Source organism: Sycon ciliatum, chromosome 2, assembly GCF_964019385.1.
Source record: "Sycon ciliatum chromosome 2, ocSycCili1.1, whole genome shotgun sequence".
In the NCBI taxonomy this organism is placed as follows: Eukaryota; Metazoa; Porifera; class Calcarea; order Leucosolenida; family Sycettidae; genus Sycon; species Sycon ciliatum.
In genome coordinates, this window is record NC_088644.1 from 12,599,623 (window position 1) to 12,623,265 (window position 23,643).

The window sequence follows — 23,643 nt, forward strand, 5'->3', positions numbered from 1 at the left end:
TTCATAAACAACCCAAGCATCTTGTGTTACAGTAAAGCCAGAAAGATGGCTGGAGAATACCGACACTGATTTTACTAGTATTCTACGACACTACAACACATGGATGTGACGCTCATTCAGAATGATCGTGTTGAGTGTAGCTTACTCATCAAGGTTGGCTTTGGATGCATTGTCCAGCTGCGTGCACGTCCAGTCCACCAGCGACTGGTACTTGCCGCGCATGCGGCACGCTGTGCTCAGCCAGGCGTAGCGGGCCAGCTTGATCTTGTCGGCGATGGGCCGTCGCTCCTTGAAGATGGCCTCCGTAATCCGCATGGAGTGGTCCATGGCTCCTGCCTGCAAGCCAATCGTACGGAAGACAGTCACAGTATAATGAAATATAAAGCGAGAGAGCTATACCCATAAAACATGGAGCATAGCCTCACTCATGATGTTAGAAGAAGCTGTCAGAGCAACTTTGTAACACCCAACAATGTACTTCAACACCTACAATGCCACTACCAAAACAACGTTCAAGTAGAAATCAACTCGCTACCATTCTCATCTCCCTGAAAATCAACCCACATTTGCTGTGATATTTGTTTCAGTGTACCTGGCTCACAGAACGCCTAAACGACTAGACAGATGACAAGGGAGGGAACACAGACTTCTTCAACGACGGTGCTCTTCAGCACAGTTATCAGTGAGCTCCATGTGGAAAAGAGCTAAGCCATCGTGACGACAGGGGAAATATAGCTGTTACTTGACTGTGAAGAGACTTCAAAGTGCAATAATAGCATAGCACTGATATCTACACATGTGTTTGCACAGAGAGTAAAGCAAGAACTGGGGAATGGTGAAAATTCACGCAATTTATTACACAAGGGTGATATAGGAATGTAGGTCTGAGGGAAATGAAGGGGAAGAAACAATCTGAACGCAAATGCACATGGGACAACACGTGCCACACATACTGATAGCACTTAGGTACTCTTCTGCGTCTGTCTTTTTTCCCTCCTCTGGGGGACCAACCACGGTCAGTTTTTTTCTTCAAATTCACTGCAAAAAAGTCATTCTTTCTTGGCAGTTCACTTCCCTGCCTGTTCACATTGATTTTGAACTTTTCCCTATCATAAAACTCACTCTATGAAATATTATTTTTACGTCTACTGAATCATATCCATTGCCAAGATGACATGTAATATTATCTCGTCTGTGACAATTATTAGAGTGGCATGTCTTACAGTGCACAGTTGCCAGTACTGCCTGTCAATTAATTCGTATTATAAACTGTATTTACAAGCTATTAGGGTACCCCGGCCCCACTTCGACCCTGCGTACACACCTACTACCCGTCATAACGTGTGCCCATTGTTCTTTTTCTTCTAGTATTCTAGTATAGGAAGTTCTGAGATTTTCAAAAGACATTATGTCGTGCACTCAGAAAAGAGACTTGCAGCCAGTAAAGTTTGGAGTTGAGAAGTGAAGATTCCTAAAAGTGAGTAAAGGAATACAATTATTGTACTTGACTCATCTGTGAACAGTAGCTAACCAAAGTGCTGGTTGTAAGCGCCACACCATCAACAGACACAGTAGGACATAGTACATGTACTTCCTCTCCCAATGAAGTCTGCAGATCTGCAAGTAATTGTGTAAATATCACCAAATTTAACTCGCAATCAAGTTGAACTTACCAGCGCTACTTCTCTCCGGCACTTGGAGTATTCAAAACCTCTGCATCGGCTCCACAATAGCTACAGTACACTGGTGAACTCTGGTTCGTGCAACTCCTGGCTTGTCTTGCTGTTCGTGGAACTGCTGGCAGTGAAAATACTATCAGACGAAATCTCCTGCAAGTGTAATAAAAAAATTAATGTGGAGTGAAAACGAAAAAAAATGTTTATATTCCGGCCACGTGCCACGTGCATGCCATGGCCATGCACGAGAGATCACGTGCACATCTGAAGATTATGTGCATGCACCGCGTACCGCGCCGACCAACCAGCCAGCGAGTGCCAGACTAGATCGGACCGCAGAGTTTCACGACTCCATGACGACGAGTAGAGATCTACGCGTAGATCTGCTGCAGTACGAGCGTAGATCTACGAGTACTGGGTAGATAAGACAAGAAGAGTGGGCTTTTGCTATGGCCTTCTACCATGTCTACCTATACCACTACTGGCACTAGTTCTACACTGACAGTCCATTTCAAAACTATAGACGCGTAGTGTTTTACAAAATTCGATGGGATTTATTTAAAGGGGAAGTTAAGGCAAAAACTAAAATTTCACCAGTTGTAGTCTTCGGGGTGCTGAGTCGAATGGTCTTGGTCCGAGAAAGCTGAGACGCTCCCTTCCTACTTGAATCCCAATCGAACTTGCGCACTTCCACCGAAACTGGGTGACTGCGCCCTACTAGATGGGGATTTGTATGCAAAATGTCACTAAAAGCGCCATTTCGTTCTTATAAAAGCACGGATGACCGCGATTGGCCCATATGTTGTAGTCTTTTGGACGCTGAATCGACTGGTTTTGGTCCGAAAAGGCTGCGATGCAGCGTTCCTCCTTTAGTCCCAATCGAACATGGTTGAAGAAGCGGTCACGTGCTCCTGGGTGCCAAAATCACCTGGTCACCACGCCAGCAGGCGACAACTTTCACACCAAGGTTCAACTCGAGTGACAGGACTGCACCCAAAAAAGGTCAAAACAGGCTGTAAGTTGTACCCTGCAGGCACGGTGACCAGGTGACTGGTGTACGCAGGAGCACGTGACCGCTTCTTCAACCATGTTCGATTGGGAATTAGGGGCGAACGCTGCATCGCAGCCTTTTCGGACCAAAACCAGTCGACTCAGCGTCCAAAAGACTACAACATATGGGCCAATCGCGGTCATCCGTGCTTTTAGAAGAACGAAATGGCGCTTTTAGTGACATTTTGCATACAAATCCCCATCTCGTAGGGCGCAGTCACCCAGTTTCGGTGGAAGTGCGCGAGTTCGATTGGGATTCAAGTAGGAAGGGAGCGTCTCAGCTTTCTCGGACCAAGACCATTCGACTCAGCACCCCGAAGTCTACAACTGGTGAAATTTTAATTTTTGCCTTAACTTCCCCTTTAAATCATCCTGTTCTTTGTAAACAAAAGAAGCATGTAGTCGCGCTAAAGTTGTTCTCGTAGCTGGTTATCAGATGTAAATGTTGTGTCATGTTGCACTGTATCACCTCTTGCTTTGTGGCTGCACTCAGTTATATACGTTAGCACTATGTTTGACACCTATTATGTAATGCTGTAGCACTTCCTTTGTTGTTCACACTTTTAATTAATTATGCTGTTATAAAATGTTCTATTGTTGTACACAGTACCCTCAGTTCCGATACTATTCACTGATGAGCGGAACACGAAAATCGATTTTGAATAACATAAAAATCCTTAAAAATTCCATGAACTCGTTGTTGTCTGGCCATGTCTGCATCGATTATACTCCTAATTGCACTAATTTATTTAAATATTAATTTTTTAGTTTTTTCTCCAGATTCCGTCTCTGCATCGCTTCACAATTCTGGCTATATACATGTACTTTGTTTTCGCTACAATTGAAGTTTATTTTTAGGCCAGGTTTTCCGGTTTTACATGTAATTTCTGTTTTGAAGGGTTTGACCAGTTTGTTTTAAGGGTTTGACCAGTTTGTTTTAAGGGTTTGACCAGTTTGTTTCGGATTTTTGCTCCTGCTGAGACAGTGCTGCGCCCAGACCATCGCGGGTGCATTTTTGTACGGGTCCTGGTAGCCTCGTGGTTTCGATCCGTGATTTCCAGTAGTGCATGCAGTACAAGTGTGGGGCATTCGAATCCCATCACGCCTCCTGCCTTTTTTTCTCTTCTTTTCTGCATGTTTTGGATCTTGTTGGGTGAAATACAGTAGAGATGATAATTATATTTTCTCTTTTTGATTTGATTTGAGCCTCCCTGTTCCCTTCGCCTGACACAACGAGTGACAGTGGTTTCACTCACGCCAGTTGCAAGGTGAGTTCGACGACGAGGATTTCGGATACTCAAGCGTCAATCAAAATCCAGCTCTTGTTCGAAGAAACAATGAACATGACTAATCATATCTTTCTCGGCATCACTGAGATTCTTACGGGCCTTGGAAGCCATTACAGTCACGCACTCAGAAAATGCAAGCAAGAAGATTCATTTGAGGCTTTCATTTCTTTTGAGACTTTCCTCACACCTTTTCATTTGCGACTTTGCGTGTTTTGCATCTTTTGTATTTCCCGCGGCGACGAAGAAAAACCTGAAAAACACATCTGAAAACCAGAAAACACTCATGCAAAACTCACGGCTGTCGTGCGCTACAGTACGTACGGCTCGTACGTATGAGTTCACGCGTCTATAGTTTTGAAATGGACTGTAGTTCTAGCCTGGGCCTGCTAACCGGATCATCCGATCCGGAGACAGAAGAGCTATTTTAGTATTGAGTATCGACTATTGTAGATCTACCATGTTTTGTTAGCGAAGGTGAGACAGAGAGTTTGAGAAACATGCATGATTGTCCCCCCCCCCCCCAGAAAAGTACCAAAATTTATATTCTGTCCGTTTTTCTGCCATGACTCCCAACACGGTCTGGCCTTGCACGTGCAACTGCATTGGTGAATGACGCAGCTATTGCATGTACATGTAGCATTCCACTAGACGCAAGGAGCCAGCGTCACTGAGTGCTACCAGTACTGGCAGTGCCAGTAGGCAGGCTAGAGACGTCTCCTACAGTCAAACTCCGCCTTCAAGTCAGACAAGTCAGACAGAGAGACACCAGTCACTTGTCACTTACTACATACAGACCAGCACGGTCTTCATGTCTTCGCCTTACATACGTGGCACTCAATCTGTCTACGCGGCTGGTGGTCGTTTCAGCCAGTCGTCACACCCAGTGCTCTGCCATCAAAGTCATACAGGGCGCTTTGACGTCCCAGCTAACTCCAGACATTCGGAAAGAGTTCTTTCCGTGAGCTGTGAGCCGCACGTGGCTGGACCATTCGCGTGATTCGCATGGTTCGGGGGCATTTGCACATCTAAGAGACGTGAATCGTGACGTTGACCCTCTTTTCCTGCACGCCATGCACTCCACTTGAAAAGAGGCATTGATCCGGCACCAACATTGGCCCACGACTTTGGCCGGCTCATTTGCTCAGCCGGGTGAAGAAAGGAGAGCTAGAGGCGGATCACCACTGGTGGAAGGCCGCTTGGTTTGCTCAGGGCAATGGCGGACCCACCGCGATTGGCTCCGCCACCAGGCCGTGGCGTGGCCGACGTGGGCGCGCAGCTCCAGCAGATGGGTTTGTCGGAGGGCGATGCGCAGAAGCCTCTTCCACAGGACTTCGTCTGGGGCCCGGAGCCAGACGACCTGGACGCTGAGCTGGCAATGGTTGAGAAAGAGCTGCAGCAACTCAATGAGCTCGAGCTCTCCATGAACCAGGCAGTGGACGTTCATGTCGGCAGCGATCCAGTCTGGGCAATGCAGCAGTCGTTCGAACAGTTTCCCAATTACACGGTAAGTGGGACTGATTTCACAGATCCTGGATCGTGGAGCTTTGCTCGTTACATGGCCGCGTCATGTTCTTCCAACAGTTTAGCGGCAGTCATTGAAGGAGCTCGGGGTTGGGCCAGAGAGCGACAGTTGCCTGGATCGGGCTGTGCACCGCATTACCCCTGCGACCTCGAAGTAGATGGCCGCAGAATGAATCGTTCGCATGCGCAGTCGGCTCGTCAGTCTCTGACTCTCATGTGTGTGCATCATCCTGCAACAAAAGTGCAAGTGAAATGAGAATCTGGAAATCTTCAGTGATCATCGAAACCAGTAGCACAGAAAAGCATAGATCCACGGCCTTACAGATGAGATATTGTGCAGGATCATTGTGATCAAGCATTGAGCAATGGGTGAACAGTCGAGTCACTGATACCAGGTAGCGCTGTGGAGGTGAAAGTTGATCATGCGTATGATCGGCCTACTATGTAGTGTGTGGGTGATCTATGCCTACATCAGTACATATCTCCCAGTGAATTTCACCTACTCAGTACCTCTGCCAGATAGCCTTGACCAATACTAGACTCATGATTGCTAGGGAAGTACCATGCATGCAAGTAAGTTTGCAGCAAGAAAAAAGTAGCGCCGTGACTCCCGGGAAAAGAACAAGGTTTAAGCTCCTCAGTGCAATCACCATCTTCAAACCGTTTCCACGAGTACTTTCATTGCCTTCTCATCGAATGCAAGCCAAAAAGAAACTGAACGCACACGAATGCTGTGATTTTATACGGCAGAGAACTGAAAGAAACAGCGCAAAGAAGAGTAGTGACATACAACACGGTAAAAATGCGACATAACTTCAAAGTTCATACACATGGAAAGCATGAGTCCATTTCCAGTCCTTCACCCCTTGCAGTACAGTCAGTGTACTAGTCTTACCTACATGCAGTTACTTTCCACACCACAAGCCGCTTGTGCATATCATAATAATTATGATATGATATGCACACACCCGCGAATTCTAGTAATAGGGCTGGAAAGTGATGACGTCAAAAACGGCCAGGGAGTACTAAGTTGACATCAGATTTCTATTTTGGATCCACAAAGGTGTGACTTTGCTATTGCCTCAGTATGTGGGTGCATAGCAACCCACTCATGTCGTATGCAGGGGCGACTTCGCCACCAGTTGTAACCCCGCCCCCAGCAGCCAAATCAGTCAGTTTCACTGGTTACATCACCTTGCTGTGAGTCAGACGGCTTGAAATGTGCTCGGATCCATACAAAAACTGGATCCAAGTGGATCCAATTTTTGAATTGTTGAAATTGTTGCTATGCTGTGACGTAGCACTTTCAAGCCATACTTCACCTGGACTCAGGAGTGACATAACCTCACACAGCCACCTACCTCATCTTCCCTGGCTCCTGCATCTGGCACCTACACTACAGTACATTGATAGTGGCCACATTATGTACCAGTAACCTCAATCTCATCATCGCCGGCATACATTTTTGATTGCACCCACTCAATACATAAGCATGGGATAGCCTGATTTCATCCTCTGCTGCAGTCGGATGATCGCTTTTGGCATGAAATTTGAAGGAGTGGCAACATTCGTCAAGTCCTTGCTCATGTGTGAAGCGCTCTGTCACCATCATAGGCATTGAGCACCCGTACCCTGCACCGCTAACTGGAAAATTGTGAGGTTTAGCAGGAATGCCACAAAGGCGAACTCAGTGTGAAGAAGCCAACCGGCCAGCGTGTTGTTTCTGGCTACTCTTCTTTGCGCTGTTCCTATCATGTCTCTGCTGTCTACAATTCATTGTGTTCAGTTTCTTCAAGTTTGCCTGTATTCAACCTGATGCCGAGAAGGCAATGGAAGTACGCGTGGGAAAGTTTAGAACATGTTGATCGTGGGAAGCCTGAAGCTTATTCTTTCATGAGTGCGATTACACTTTTGCCTCCAAGAAAACGACTCAGTGCAGTATAGACTATAGGCATTGCTAACATATCGATGCGCAAAGCGTTGGCGTCGGTTTGTTGGATATGGCTAAGAGACGGGCTCAAACGAATCCATTTGCAGCGCATTGTATGCCTCATACTTAGTAACTATACTGCTATATTGCAAATGCAAGTGCAATTATTGGTACCAGCTGTATTTCTGGTGTGACTGTACCTACGTTCACAGATGTCCGATGGCGCCATTCCAGCAAACTACGGTGCGCTGGCAACCAACACGGCAGCACTGACGATGCAGGGAGGTGGACAGCAGGCTGCTGGCCAGGCTGCCGGACAAGGAGGAGGTAACTGCAGGAGCTTAGTGCATGATGCGGTCACTATCAATTCTCATTGGGTAGATCAGATTCCAACATGCAGGTATTTAGTATTAAATTTTACTATTTATGTCATGCATTTAGGTGCCGGGCTGGTAAACACTGCGATTCAGCATATCATGAGCTATACAAATAAGATGCTCTGGCATGATAATTTCTGGTATAGGGATGACAGTGAGAAATACCATCTCAGTGATGCAACAAGATGAAGACACACACACACCTCAGACCTCAGACATGCCCATCGCGGAAGCGATGATAGCGAACAGCTATGTTAGACATAGCAACTTGTGCTGGGATTACACCATTCAACAGCTTGCAAGGCTGATGAATTGACCGCCACTATTTTTAGCCTGGTATCCACCACACAGCTGTTTGAAGTGACTTTTTCTGGCCAGTGAATCCCTATTTTTCATTTCAATTTTTTTTTTTTCAATTTTTTTTTTACACACACACACCACACCACATACTCCGGCATACACTGGCTGTTGGTAACCACCCAGGAGAATGAAAGAAAAGTCAAGAAGAGTCCGAGAAAGAGAAGAAAGACGTGTGCGACCATAATCGTCGGGAATTGAACCCGCAACCTCTCGATTGGAAATCGACTGCACATACCACACACACACACACACACACACACACACACACACACACACACACACACACACACACACACACACAGGAATTACATGTACTATTATACAAATGAGAGGTCCTCCGTCGGGCTCGGTAGAGTGCTCAATATTCGTTCGAATAGAGCTATCGTTGTAGACACGTCACAGAGTACCACACATCATTCGTTGTAACTAAAAATAGTTTCATGTCCATAGGCAATCTTCAGACAACTGACATACATGTTCTAGGGTGTAAGACACGAAAGTCAGCGATAGAAATCCGTGAAGTTCAATTGCCATGCTGCCATTGTCCGGTGCAGGTGCTTGGCTGGAGTTTGAGAGCCCGTTTCAGGCTAGTGGAACACATCCAAGTTCTCCCAATCCATACCAGCAAGCACGTAAGTCTTGACTTAAAGGACCTATGCATGATTGTGTATATGGGGTACAACTGGCAAAATAATCAGTAGGCTCGATGAGCCATGGGGAAGTTGGTTTGCCAAGAGGATGGCTGGAGGAGGGGGGGCATGAATAATGATCCTTCTCTGAACCATGGCATGATGTATGTAATCGAGCACGCTCCGGAGGGCAAGAGTCAGCCATCATGATGGACAGGGCGTGCTTGATTTGATTTCTTACAACATCGTCGGAAAGGTCAAAGGCTGAAAGGTCGAATTATTCCCATAATGACGTCAAAAGGTCCTGACGGCCTGATTATGCCCGCGGCGGGAAGGCCGCCTATTGCAGTATTGACCGTGGCCTGGGTAACGGCCATGCGTCCTGTAAGACAACTTTATTGTAATTTCAAGTATTCCTCACTGGTGGTCATTGCCATGACTGTACCTTCAAAACAATGTGATCACACCTGTCACAGGTGGTATGGACACCCCAAGAACTCTTGGCCGTATGCACACACTACATCATGTGTACAATAGCTGGTCATAGATAGCAGCAAGCTTGATTTTTCAACCTACCGGTATTGACGTAAATACAGTACAGGGAATGTGGATCTGCTACTGTACGGTCGACCGGTCCATGATGATGTTGCCCACTTTTTGGGTAAATGTTATTATACTCCCCTTTGGATGCCCTTTGCAGCAATGCAACAACCAGCTCAGGCTGCTGCGCCTGCACCTGCCCAAGTTACGCCATTGCCGAAGCCAAGTGGCCCGGTGCCAGCACAGGGCACTCACAAGGCTGTGTTCCGCTTCATCCCACGCCATGGCGACGAGCTGGACATGAAGCCGGGAGATCCGATTGCAGTGCAGAGCCAGGCACCGGACCTATGGTTTAGCGGCTTCAACCTGCGAACGGGCCAGAGCGGCATCTTCCCAGGACATTGTGTGGGCGATGTCAAAAGTCGTGGACCCACACAGCCCGGGCCGAAAATGAAACCGGCTCGCTTCCGTGTCAGGTGGGTCATTTGCAAATAGGACAATGACACTGACCAGAGTCTCATCTTTTAAATCAACCAGCGTTATTCACAGCTGCCCGGACTGTTAGCGGGTGAACCTTGAAGTCGGTAGCATACCATTAGTACTCTTCCAGAAAATACTCAACTTCCAGCAGGCTAAGCTGCGTTTCACCTAGCCTACAGCTATGGCTAGTACAATCACATGTACTTGTTCTTGTATGCATAGTGGTGGCACTGCAGGGTGCCATACTCACTGCAGGATGCCATACTCACGGCGGGGATGGAAACATGTGTCTACGTGGAAGCTTTAAAAAGCGATCGAAGCAGCTGCTGCCGGTCACAGATTGAATTTGACCATTCTGGCGTGGAGGGACCAGACATTCTCTTGTGCCCGAGTGCACAGTCCGGCATTCATGCCACTAAGATTGCATGCACAAGAGTGACAAGACCTACAGTTGTGTAGTGATAGCGGCTTGCACTCTGCAGGCATGCAACTCCAAGCACTCGGTGGTCTGGTCGACTTTAAAGATGACCTGGCCAGTGCGATATGATGGGTCTGTCGATAGCAACTTTGAAAAAACTTGAAGTGGTCCAGCGAAGCCTGCTCAGGCAGACCGGCTGATGCTGGTACACTATGGTTGCTTAGGTCTCATTTCTTGCACTGGCCGGCTATGGCTTCTAGGTTTGATCCGAGCAATATTCTAAGCTGATTTGTTTGCCCTCTCCTTGACCCTCATCTTCCCGAGATCGGAAGGAATCAGCCGACCCTGGTTTTGCCGTTTGTGTGCGTGTGTGTACCCGGAATCCTCAGATTCCTTGGAGCAGTGCAAGTCAACTCCCACAAAGGCGTCGATCTCCTCTGCGCAGCAGTTCAAAAGGTAAGTGGTACACATACCTTCCCCCCTTTCCCACCCTATTGTTACTGGATTGGTTTTGACCGGAAACAACACATCTTTGTCGTCCTGGTTCTATGTGTTCTCTGAGACAAACGGCTACTGTTTAATAGTAGCCGTGTTAGCTGGATTCTCTTGACATAGTTTGCTATAATGATTGGATTCCATTGCAACTCCGAGTTTCTACCCGATCCACTCATCATCCATCCTCTTATGTTCGTAATTCCTTTCTTGGCATTTTGCGCTGGTTCTCTTTCAGGTTATGGAATGGAGAAAGAAGAGGGACGTCGGCCCAATGAAGCCAGTCGTCCTGGAGATCTCGGCGCAAGGACTCAAGATGAAAGACATCTCTGACAGCGACGAGAAATACCAAGAAGAGGTATAGAGCTGAGTCTAGGCTGTAACAAAATTGCATTGTACATACACCAATCAATTGGTTACTGTCATAAAATAAAAGCCTTACGACACGTATAGAATTTGGTGATTGGCACACAGAGGACTTCAGATGCATTGCTCTAGATGGTTGTATAGTAACACCTGCAACTAAAGACCACCGTGACTAGCGACCAGCCTGGTACTACAGTAAAACCTGTGACTAAAGACCACCGTGACTAGCGACCAGCCTGGTACATGTACTACAGACCACGACTTAGCCAGGCACGGACGGTCTCACATTCATAATCTAATATAATGGTTGTGCGGTGCAAACCTCTAACTAAGGACCGCCTGCCACTACAGACCGCTTTCTCTGGCCCCAAGGGGTGGTCGTTAGAGACAGGGTTTACTGCACATGTACGCAGATTTCCACAGGTAAACTATCTCTGCCTTGTCTGTCCGATCTTTGCTTTTTTCTCAATGTGCTTTCTGTTGCTTTGTTGCACCTTGCAGCGGCGTCAGAGTATCCAGAAGAAGAAGAACTTCGATGTCGATTCAGTGAGTGGAGAGGAACAATCCGTAGCATCAGATCTGATTAGGTCCTAGATCAAGATCATGAGACTAAATCTTGACCATTATGTTGTTACACGATAGTGGAGCAGTAGTGGCACAGTTTGGATGGAACCCATGCTTCCTATGCAGTATGGGAGATCTGTTTTAGTGAGGACGAGCTTGCGGGCCATCACAAATCTTTCGCCCGTGGCACAGTGCAATGCATGTATGGACAAGGAACTGAAAATGCACATGGAGAAGGAGAGGGGGGGGGGGGGGTCAACCCTTCTCGAACCTCTACCAATCATGAAAATAGCATGGACCTAGGTCTGCAGCTGATATGGAAGAGATAGCGATACAAGTACTGATGAATGAATGATCACTTGAAATGACTCTGTTTACCTCTGTTTACCCAGCCTCCCCCCGCCCCCCCCCCCCCCCTCACTACCACCAACGCACATGTGTATACTGTAGCAATGCCTATACATATAATTATGGCTTCTGGTTCCTGCTCCAAGTCGAAGATACTGACTACTATAGTGATCAGAATCTGATGACGAATCTGATGACGAGGGGGCCGGGAGGGGCAGGGGACCACAACATCACACACATCTATTGTTACTGCTGGTTACGCTCTGAAGTGCTCTCTACTGTCCAATCCTCCGTTGTGCACATTGTGTGTGTATGCAGGATGGTGGCATCAAGAAGTTCTTCTTCCCACTCGTCAGTGTGACATTCTGCTCATGTCACCCAAAGAACAATAGGTATGGCTTGGTGATTCTTGCTTGGCTCAAAATGTGTTTGTGCTATCTATACTGGGGCCTGTCTTGGTCACAAGACTCTGTACTTTGCCTTTGCTTAAAGGTGCATGTACTGCATTCAATGATACACGGTGAGTCTTGCCGGAAACAAATCGTGAGAAGCATTGCACTTGTAGGTTAGAGCTAGCTACATAAGCATTGCTATGGACGTTAATTGATAGCTTGCATGCCGTCCTACCGGTAGGACCACGGGTCCTACCGGTAGGACCCAAGAGATCAAGCTACAAAAGGGCTTTTGGTTGAGAAATTCTTGAAACAATTGTGGAAATGAGGTCTTTGTCAGGAAAAGTAATGGCGCAAAATTGCGGCAAAATGCAAGGCTATGTCCAGTGCATTGCGTATGCGCAATTTTATCGATTGTCAGAATGGCCGCACATAATCCTGTCGGTGCGCTAGCAACTCTGTCCAAAGTGAATTTTGACCATGGCACATCAATCGTGGTGAGGTCCTAATAGCCATAGGCGGACTATGCTCGGCCAATCGTCAAATTATGCTTTTGATTATGCCACATGCCAACAAATATGCTGAATTATGCTGAATTATGCTCGGTTCCACTATGTATTCACGCTGTACATAGAGGATTGAGAAACCACGAATACACACACGGGCCACGGCCATGCCCTAAGCATAATTTTTGTCTATTAAAACCGAAAGATTATGCCGACCTTACACGTTGGAATCCGTATATTATGCCGGAGCATAATTTTTGACGAAATCCCAAGATTATGCCAAATATTATGCCGGCATAATAAGCCAAGGGCTATGACAAGGAGTCATAACTGGGGTATTTAAAAAAACACATCTGCAGGCTTTCTGACAAAGCTGTATTATGCCCCAAAGCATAATTTTTGTCTAAACCGAAAGATTATGCCGACCTTACACGTTGGAATCCGTATCATGCCGGAGCATAATTTTTTGACGAAATCCCAAGATTATGCCAAATAATATGCCGGCATAATCTGCCAAGGGCTAGGTCCTAATGTTTTTGTTAGCTTGCCAAGGCAGTGGAATGCATAATTCCATACACCGTTTCCATGGTTACCATGGGCTGTTACCATGGAATTTTGTAGTATGCCTTGTGCGATCACGTCTAAAATTCGTGGACTCCTTCATTAGCCCCTGAGCAACAGTTTAGGGTCAAGTTTTAGATCAATGTTAGAACAGAGGCCATGCAGCATGTCTGTGTATGATGTTGGACTTTGTACAGTAATCAGATGGCCCATTGGCGTGTGTTTGTTCTGAAGTAGTTGTTAAAAAATATGGGATATCTATGGTGGAACATACTGTGACAGTGCATGCAGGAGGGGCAGTATCTCTGTAATAGGTGATACTGCATTTAAAATTTATTGTGACTGTGGGAAAGTGCCCGGGTATGGCCGGGGTGAATACGCCGTGCATGCATGCTGACTACTGTTGTCTGACGCGTGCGGCAATTTTTGTATACATGTATAACGTGTGTCCTTGTATGCACGCGTGTATGTTCATCTTCTTGTCAGGCTCTGGGCATTCGTCAGCCGCCGTAAGGACAAGGTCTTTTCCTGCCAGGTGTTCGCTGCGTCACAATCAACACAGCCACTCACTGTTGCAATGGGGTAAGTTTTGCAGTTATGAAGCTATGAGTATTTTGCTCTTGTAAACTTCGTTCTGTAGCGCGGGCTTCATTGAGCAGTCTTGCCTTAGCGCAAACATTTTGCCATTAGCCTTGTGCAGGCGCATACCCTTACAGACATTTGTACACTCTGGTATCATTCACAATTCTTTACATGAAACTGCTTTTGTCGTACCAAGAGTCTTAGACGAGTGTTGTTGTAAAGAGATGCGATCTAGTTCTCTGGACTGTGCAAAGAGCCCAAATATGGCAATTGTTTGTCCACAGATGAGTGTACACTGTGTGGGTGGCGGGGTGTCCCGTATCGGCATGGTGACGATGTTGAACAGCCTATGACCTTCACGTTTGATGTTGTTGATTTTCCCGTGTTATGCAGACGCGCATTCAAGCAACTCCATACCGACTTTGTGCAACATGCCACCCAGGAAGCACGCAGCAAGTAGACAGCTGGCACTGGCAAACCAATGCAGTACACAGCGTGCTCTGTGTGTCTCGTGAATCTATAAAATGCTGAGTGTCTGCCCCACAAGTGCATGTAAATTATCCCTTGTTTCCTTCCTTCTTACAATACCTTCATGTTAGCCTGCTCCGGAATTGTGCTTACGTTTCCATGCGGTTTTTGTTTCAGCCTTTTTGCTCACTCTATCTTTAAAAAATTAAGGCCTGCTTTCAATAATACTAAGTCTAACTAGTGGGTTTCAATCATTTCCATTTCCACCTATTTAACATGAACAGATCTGTTGGTCTCGAATGATAACGTTAGTCTGCCAGTCATCATGACCATGATGCACAGTGGATGCCTGTGTGTGTGTGTGTGTGTGTGTGTGTGTGTGTGTGTGTGTGTGTGTGTGTACGCATGTGTGTGTGTGCATGTGTGTGTGCACGTACATGTGTGCACGTGTGTGTGGGTGTGCTTGTACATGAAGAGGGCTATACATGGCTATTGTGGTCATTCATAAAATTATAATAACTTGGCATACGTGGTGTCACGTAGTCATGCCCAGACATAGCCATCTGACCTCTGCACTGGCTGCACTTTCCCCACAATCTACACTAGTACTTTATCAGAAGAGCAGCTGGAGACGAGTGTGGGTGTGGTTAGAACAGAGGGCAAGCAGAAAAACTCAAGCAATGAGGATGAGGTTACTGAGGAAGTACATCGCCGCGGCTTACTTTAACAATTGCGACGAGTGACATCATATACTTGCCCCACAGGGGAAAGCACCACAGCTAGACTGCAGTGATGGAAGACCATTCGATTTCACGACGTGGAATTGCGAAATGACCCAAAACTATCTCAGGCATGGCAAGTTCCTGGCGTAACACAAATCTCAATTATTTCATTTTCCAAACAAACTGTAGCGTCTGCGCACATGCATTCATCGGTAAAGAAAAGAAGAGCCGGCATTTTTGCCCTTTTGAGGGCATGTGTCAACCTCCATCACAGAGATAAATTTCAGAATCGGAAACATCATTGCAAGAACTAAATGTAGTTTTGTAAAATATTCCTGGCCAGCAACATATCGTATACTCCAGCTGGTGGTTATTAAAATTCTGGACACCTATAATAATGGTTCAAGTCACTGATGTGCAGGTCAGAGCATGGTCGCTTCTAGTAGCGTTGCTCTCGGAGATAATCGCCTAGCTTCTCCACAACAGCATTGCACGATCCAGGCTGTATGCCATTCTCGTAGTAACCGACTATGAGTGCCGTCAGGGTCTTGCAGATGCACACGCCAGAGTCAGAGCCCTTGCGTCCGTACAGGGCCGACTCACCACTGCGTCTCAGGAAGACGAAGCGCGTACCGGCCACGACTAACCCGCTGCTGTACAGATCCTCGGGATTCTGATAGGCGTTGCGCAACACCCCCACCTCTTTCTCAGACACCTGCAATGACAGCATATAGTGAGCCGTGGAGAACCGAGAATCATGAGAGGGGAGAGAGAGAGAGAGAGAGAGAGAGAGAGAGAGAGAGAGAGAGAGAGAGAGAGAGAGAGAGAGAGAGAGAGAGAGAGAGAGAGAGAGAGAAAGAAAGGGAGAGGGAGAAGAAGAGAGAGAATGGATTGTGATGCTAATGCCAACTAACGTTACGTGGAGGTTGCAAATGTGGAGGTTTTTATAGAACAACCGCTAATGATGGCTAGTTGGGAAAGGATATAGAAATTTAAAAAACCCTCTACAAGCAAGGTATCATAGGTCTTCATTCATGATTTACAAACTCATTGGTTAGTGTACCTTTTAAAAAAGGCGTAAACTCAACACCCCAAACTGGTTTAGCCTGGCATAGACCAAAATCCATGGCGGGAAGCAGTTTATGTGTGTGTGTGTGTGTGTGTGTGTGTGTGTGTGTGTGTGTGTGTGTGTGTGTGTGTGTGTGTGTGTGTGTGCGCGCGCGCGCCGCATGCATGCGCAAAGTATACACACCTATTGACTAATGGACTGCTTCTGGCTAGATTAGCTCTTGTGTAATCAATGGTGCTAGTAAAGCCTACATCAGGTCAACTCTGATCTAGCCACCCACACTAGCCACCCACACCGGCACCCACACTAGCCACCCACACTAGCCACCCACACTAGCCACCCACACTAGTACTAGCAAGTATTACTTTTCCCGGCTGGGGGCAGGGGTAAATGCAGTTGGATCCCAGGACGGATACTTTGATGCTGTCAATCCCTTTTCTGCACCGGCTAAACCCTATATAGTATAGAGGTCATCAGTTGAGATGCTTTGGCAAAGTCACGGCACAGCAATGCAAGGCACTAGCATAAGCCGCGCAGCTGACTCGCGCTCAGTGTACATAGTGCTGATAAGAGGTTCCACTGACTCACCGTCATGACATTATTCGTATAACCTGTAGAGTTACTTATAAGTGAGGGCTACTGTACAGTTGAGTAACTTACTACTACTACTAGTACTGATACTTTACCAACATCTTCTACTTATAGGTGGGGAGTTTTCGAGCATTTTACCTGGTCCTGGAATCTATCTTTTTTATTTTTTTATCAGTTTTTTTTATTTATTACAGCATCTCATAGCACAGTGAGAACACCGGCCAATACAAAGAGAGAGGGTGTTAGCCAACCACGGCAAGGCAGGGAGAAGGGGAGGAGAAGAAAAAGGAACCGGCATGGATAAGCAGTGATTGCAACCAAATCAGAAACACAAAATCAAAATCAAGGCGCGACAAGGCTCTTAAAAAGGCGGAGGGAAGAAAGGTCCTTAGCTTCTTGGGGAAGTGCCAGCCACGCAGAGTACGCAATAAAAAAGGGAGAGTGAAGTAGAAAGGAGGACTTAGGTTTCGGAAGGGAAAGGGAGTTTCTCGTGCTACGGGAAGAGAACCAGTTGAAACAGTGGAGGTGAGGTGGACACAGATTGAGTTTGAGAGAATGGATAAGGGTGACAAGATGTGAATTACGTCTCTTAGACAAAGGGGAAGTGTCAGCAAGGGCATAAAGGGTGGAAGATGGAAGCATGCGGGGTTTTCGGAGGAGGATTTTGAGGACTTTTATGTGTTGAATCTCGAGCTTGGCAGCACGGGTTGTGGAAATTCCAGCCCAAGCAGTATCTGCATAATCAAAAATGGGGCGTAAGTAAGCTGAGTAAAAGAGGAGTTTACAAGAGATTGGGAGATGGTAACAGTGAGAAGAGAGAATTCCTAAAGATGAACTTGATCGTTTACATATTATGTAATCGATGTGGGGTTCCCATGAAAGATTAGAGTCAATGAAAATGCCAAGATGCTTATGGCTGGAGACTATGTCTATAGGCTGGGGGAAAGTGGGATGGAGGAGGGGCGGAACATCGGGCTGAGAAGGAAAGAGCATGATTTTAGTTTTAGACAGATTGGGCGATAACCGCCAAGACGACATCCAGAAAATAACTCTTTGAATCCCGTTAGCTAGGTTACTCATCAGGCCAGTGATGTTAGGAGATGCCCGTAGGAGCGTTGTGTCGTCTGCGAACAGTGATGTGCCCGGGGCAGCTGCGGGCAGATCATTGACGTATAAAATAAAAAGAAGGGGGCCGAGGATGGAACCCTGGGGAACTCCGGATAGTACTGTTGTGTCGGCCGAGGACGTCCCATGTACCGTGACGTACTGCGTTCGCCCAGTTAGGTAAGATGTCAGCCATAGCAGGGGATTGCCGTCTACAGTAAATGATCCACGAAGCTTGGCCAAAAGCCCCCGGTGCCAGACGGTATCGAAGGCCTTGGCAAGATCGAAAAAACAAATCCCGACTAGATCTCCAGCATCCCGATGTCGACACACTAATTGCACCAGGCGCGTCAGCTGGAGGGTGGTAGAATCGCCTCTGCGAAATCCGGACTGAGCTGAACTCAAACGTGACGAGACATGACAGTACAATTGGTCGTAGAAAACGCGCTCACAGAGTTTGGAAACACAGGACAGTAGAGATATCGAACGGTAGTTTGATGCTTCGTGGCGGGACCCTTTCTTGTAGATCGGTATAACATTAGCTGTTTTCCATGCAGAGGGAAAACGACCAGTGCGGAATGATAGGTTGAAAATCAGACATAATGGGTATGCTATTGAGGGCGCAAGGGACTTTAATACCAGATTAGTGATGCCGTCTGGGCCCGGAGCCTTGTCAGACGGGAGCTTTCGAATGTAACGTCGAATGGCAGCAGTCGTAGTAAAGACAGATGTGAGACGGTCAACCTCACCCGACTCCTCGGCAATGGGGGGAATGGGTAGAGAAGGGTCATCAGGCACGGCCACTGAGGCGAACTGAGAGTTCAATGCAGTGGCTTTAGCTGAAGAGGTAGTAGCCTGCTGCGTAGAACTAATGGTGAGTGTCGGGATGTCACGAGATACTTTATGATTTTTTAATTTGTTCACGAACTGAAACAGTGATGGGCGGTTTTTGTCCTGCAGCGTAGCTTGTACGGACCGAATGTATCCCCGGTATTTCGATCGAGTCAGACTCTTCACAAAGTTCCGTTGAGATCGATATACATGCATGTTAAGCTGGGTTGGGTATTTCTTACACACACTGTAGAAATCGTGCTTTGCCTTAATGGCGGCACGGAGGGGGGGGCATCAACCCAAGGTGGCTGACCTAAACGTCGGCATGAGGGGGAGAGTGGACGCCGGGAGAAGTACCCGAGGTGCTTCTCCATGGCCCTGCTAAGAATAGAGTGGAAAGACGAAAGAGCGTCATCCACGTGCGAGCTGCGAAGGTGACATTTCCAGTGGACATCAGCAAGTTCAGCATTCAGGTCATCCCATACGCAACATGGCACCAACTTGAAATTGTAACCTGGGGGTGTAGGGGTAGATGTTGGGAGGAAGTGATGGTGTAGGGTTGGATTTTTGGACGTGGCAGGGAGACGGACTCGACAGATGAGCTGCACGTGGTCAGAGCTACCCAGTGGAGCGGCTGAATCAACGGAGAGGAACTGTTGGGGTGAATTTGTGACGATGAGGTCCAAGCAAGATGACCGGCCACTTGGGCTCCAGTGCGTAGGGAAGTTGACCAGTTGCTCTAATCCGAAGCACCTGAAGGCAGTTTCAAGGCACTGACCCACCGGGGTTGTCCGATCACCAGCCAACCAGCTCGAATTATGGGCATTGAAGTCACCGGTGAGGAGTAGTGTGGATTCAGATAGATTAATTGACAGAAGGCAGTCTTCCAGACCATCAGAATAGGCCTGGGTATCCGCCAGGGTACCACCAGGAGGTCGGTAGGTGGCGCAGACTATGAGTGGACGTTGGGGTGAGTTGGCTGTGCGAAGCTCAAGCCAGATGGCCTCCACGCCCGGTTGCTGAAGATTCGCCAGAGGCTTCACCGATGTAAAGGAGCCATCTTTCACCAGTATGGCTACCCCACCATAACCTCTGGTAGGATTGGCTGATTGAATATCACAGGTGGGACGATCCCGTCGATGAACTGTGTAGCCTGCCAATGAGAAGAGGTTGGCAGGGGACAACCATGTTTCACACAAACATATAACCTCCGGAGAGTAGCTGGTGCACATAACAGTGAGTTCCGCTACTTTGTTGACCACTGAGCGGCAGTTGAGGGAAAGGATGGTAAGGGCAGTATGGATGGGAGGATAAAAGGGACGGGCCAGTGGATTCAGTGTTCCAGTAGTGTTGGGGAAGACAAGGTTACTTATAACATCATGCTGCATGGGTTCCACAGTGGGGCAAAAAGGTGGTGGCTGAGAGAGAGTGGGTGAAGTCATAGTTAGTTGTAGGAGGTAGCAATGCGGTCAGATGCGAATCGCCATTCTCGTACACGCAGGGTTTCTGGCCAAAAGTCGGCAGACATAGATCGTTCAAAGTCGGATTCCGGGAGAACCACGTGGGCAAAAGCCAGTCCGAAGTACTTCGTTTCCGAAACTGAGCATTTTATTACGGAGACTCCCCTGTTGCTACACCACTTCTCAATGCTCTCCGCAGAACATCCAGGGTGGACGTTTCCCACATAAAGGGCTTTGCATTTTGTTCTGGATGCCGCTCGTAGGGTTGCTGATTGTTTTGGTGGGCGCTGATAGTAGGATGTGACGGCAGTCTTAGATCCGGAGGAGTGTGCTGTGGATCGTGTCGTTGACGTGGGTACTGTGACATGTGACGTGACCCGAGTGCCTGGGTGACTTTGATATCTCGTAGTGCGACTCGTACTGGGGCATCCCCGTACGTTGTCCCGATCACGTACCTGTGGCCATGGTGACGACTGTACTGCCGCACTGTACGTCCCGACGCTGTCAGCAGCAGGCGGTGGAACTTCAACCTCTAGTAAGGGGACTCCCTTCTCCTCTGCAGCCTTTATCTGCCGCCCCCGGTCGTCTCTCAGCGCTGCCAACTCGTCACTGATGCTAGCGACAATCCGCATCATCTCATCCAAACGCTCAACGACCCCAGCAGCTGATGAGTGTAACACACCCACACCAGCCTCGCGAAGTTTCCCAACCACCTCCGCGCGAGCCATACTGTCCAGGCCATCAATGCTATGCCGCCGAGCTAAACCTCGCAGTTCCTCGAAAGTGAGAATGGCCAAGTCTACGACGTCACCCAGGCTCATCCTGCACCAGATTACCGCAGACACGGCCGCAGCAAGTCTCGAAAATAGCGTCGTAAAGACAAGCCAGCAGTGTCAACAGAGGCGCGAGCACTCCACTCCAGCGCGTGATCCAGCGCCAGCCCTAGCGCTAAGGATTAGACCAGACCTGGACCAGGACTTCATCCAATGGCAGGACACTGCCAACTCAGCCAACCTGAAGATACAACAGCAGCCCCAGCCAGCTCCAGACCAAACAGCAACCGAGCAACTCAGCAGCCAAGCAAGCTTCTTCAAGCTTCTTCCTCCAACCAGAGCATCCAAAAGTCCAACCAGCACCTAGATCAACTTCACACATAAGGGCATGTACGATTGGTAGGATCCGGATCCAGATCAACCAGATCCACTGAATTCGAACCCTTTCGGTTGGTCGAATCCAGACTCGAATCCTTTGGATTTGGATCCGATCAACCCACCTCGGGGAGCAGGGTTGACCGGATCCACCGGGTTCTTTTTTGCCAAAATCGTACTCTGTACGTGATACGTGTACAAATTGTTGGAATACAGGCGATGATGCGGAATTCGTTCCTTTCTCTCATGGAAACCCTAAAAAATCACTAAAATCCCAGATTCGATCAAGGGCAGCGTTTGATTGGGCCTAGCGCCTTGGTGAATCCAAAGGATCCACTCAATCAATCTGGATCCGGATCCAACCAATCGAACATGCCCTCCCTACATGTATGATGTCCCTAACCCGGTGTTGTAACGGAATACTTGTCAAGTAACTTAGTTGCGCATGTAATTGCAGGGTCAGTTGAGAGGTAGCGGTTAGCCCATGTAGCATGATTGCTGTCTCATGGGTCTCGCGGTACCCACATGAACTACAGTACATGACTATTACAGCAATACTATTAGCGAACATGATATCTAGCAGTTCTCACTTCAGCTGATAATCGTTTCACAGAACGGAAACATTCGACCCGAAGCACTCTGGGATTGAATTATTTGGAGACAAGCTCTACGCCTACGGAGTACGAGAACAGCCTACTGTATGCAGCAGAGATTGAGTGACTGGCCTTACCGCGAAGCCAGGCGTTGTCGCCCACACTTGTCCATTGCTCAGACCAAGAATGGCCGCTTTCGTCACGCACTTAGTTCCCAGCAAGCTCTGATCTACATACTGTTGCCAGCTCATTATTGCCCTCAAATGATTCTTCGTTCACCGAGGCAAATCTACGAATCTACGAAGTGCAACAGAGCGAGTGGTAAAAACGGACACTTGCTCCGCTGCTAGTTGCTAGTTGCCGTTCCGTCGCAGTCCACGCGGCGGTTACTCCAATCAACTAATACTTACTACTTCCAGCTGGCAGTGATACCAAACTCAGGCGGTGCACGGTTTGTTCGTTCCACAAACACTAAACACTTTATAACAGTGCCGCTGACAACCTCATAATCTGAAGTCGTTCGTTTTGTCCAGTTTTTTTTAAAAATAGGGTCTGCTGCCATCCATGTGGCTGTAAAGTGTAATGTCGTGCTGTCCAGCTTGGCCATGGCATGCCGCATAGGCCATGTCCTGTCGCGTTCGATGCGGAAAGATGGCGCGTATTTCAGATTTTCAGCCATCCGTACTTTAGCTCTACACCTCGGATGGATCATGACCATGCTGACCACGGATCGCCCAGATGTCACCAGCTACATGACTTACTAAATCTACTGATACTGTCAAGTCAGCTGTATATGGATATCAGTCCTTATTCAGTAGATGGAGGCAACTCAAGATCGGGGCCGGGGACGAAGCTCAGACGGAGACAATGCCATGGTAGACTATGACTGACTATGTGCATTAACATGTGTGTTTATAATGGCTTGTCCGAGTTGTCGTGCTGAGAGATCGAGACGATAGTGAGATGTGGAACAATCATAATGTTTTACGCCACACTGCACAACCGCGTCGTTGTGACATAGTCATTATCATTGTGCAAGGCTTTGTAGATACGATCCTAGTGTGATCAGGTGATGCAGTGCCTAGTGGCTACTCTGTGCTCACTGATCCATACACATGAGACAAGTGCTTGGCCTACGGTACGGGTAAACTGATGATGCTTACCACTAACTGCACTGAGCTGTATGTAGCGCCTTGCAGCTTATGCTAGGATTTTGGCAGGTGGCACCAGACAGAACGCACGCGCAACGGACGGATACGCCGGGATACTAGTAGTCACCGCGCGGCCTCAGATCCGTGCGTCCGTACATCTGACGAGACCAGCATGCACTTCAGCGATCATCAGGTCCAGGATCAGGGTACAGGGACCTGGGACACTGCGTGCACTGGCTCACTCCTAATCCTATGCGCAAAGGATTATCATGAATACTAGCACCCGTATATCTGCACCTCTGAAGCCATGGCGGTCGTGTGTACTACATGTAGTAGTATTCGATTATAAAGCCAATCTGAGTTATGAAAACCTTTGAAGTATCACCAGGGATACAAACTTACAGAGACGCGCTGGAAACAAAGCG

At 47.7% G+C, this 23,643-nt stretch overlaps 3 protein-coding genes across 6 annotated transcripts in view; 1 reads left to right on the forward strand and 2 right to left on the reverse strand.

Moving 5' to 3' along the window:
- LOC135808768 (uncharacterized) overlaps positions 1–1,826 on the reverse strand; it is a 31,753-nt gene extending 29,927 nt beyond the window's left edge. For 2 of the 3 annotated variants that reach the window (XM_065321995.1, XM_065321993.1), the window contains exons 1-2: positions 1,674–1,826; positions 146–332 (exon numbers count right to left, since the gene is read on the reverse strand). In XM_065321995.1, coding sequence (XP_065178067.1) covers positions 146–327 — 182 coding nt within the window. In that variant the 5' untranslated portion in view covers positions 328–332; positions 1,674–1,826. Of the gene's footprint in view, positions 1–145; positions 337–1,673 lie in introns of all 3 variants that reach the window. The other variant, XM_065321994.1, reaches the window with a different exon arrangement.
- A 3,117-nt stretch (positions 1,827–4,943) lies between these two features.
- The window catches only part of LOC135808770 (JNK-interacting protein 1-like), a 31,405-nt gene continuing 12,705 nt past the window's right edge, over positions 4,944–23,643 (forward strand). The window contains exons 1-10 of one of the 2 annotated variants that reach the window (XM_065321996.1): positions 4,951–5,519; positions 7,679–7,793; positions 8,758–8,835; positions 9,533–9,848; positions 10,660–10,726; positions 11,001–11,120; positions 11,630–11,674; positions 12,359–12,432; positions 13,986–14,081; positions 14,475–14,872. In XM_065321996.1, the coding sequence (XP_065178068.1) occupies positions 5,229–5,519; positions 7,679–7,793; positions 8,758–8,835; positions 9,533–9,848; positions 10,660–10,726; positions 11,001–11,120; positions 11,630–11,674; positions 12,359–12,432; positions 13,986–14,081; positions 14,475–14,541 (1,269 nt within the window). In that variant the 5' untranslated portion in view covers positions 4,951–5,228 and the 3' untranslated portion in view covers positions 14,542–14,872. Of the gene's footprint in view, positions 5,520–7,678; positions 7,794–8,757; positions 8,836–9,532; positions 9,849–10,659; positions 10,727–11,000; positions 11,121–11,629; positions 11,675–12,358; positions 12,433–13,985; positions 14,082–14,474; positions 14,873–23,643 lie in introns of those variants that run through there. The other variant, XM_065321997.1, reaches the window with a different exon arrangement.
- LOC135808771 (profilin-2-like) lies at positions 15,176–22,610 on the reverse strand. The gene is made up of 3 exons (XM_065321999.1): positions 22,478–22,610; positions 22,205–22,364; positions 15,176–15,986 (listed from the first exon to the last, which is right to left on the reverse strand). Exons 2-3 carry the CDS (start codon positions 22,316–22,318, stop codon positions 15,711–15,713), a joined length of 390 nt encoding a protein of 129 aa, XP_065178071.1. The 5' UTR covers positions 22,319–22,364; positions 22,478–22,610; the 3' UTR covers positions 15,176–15,710.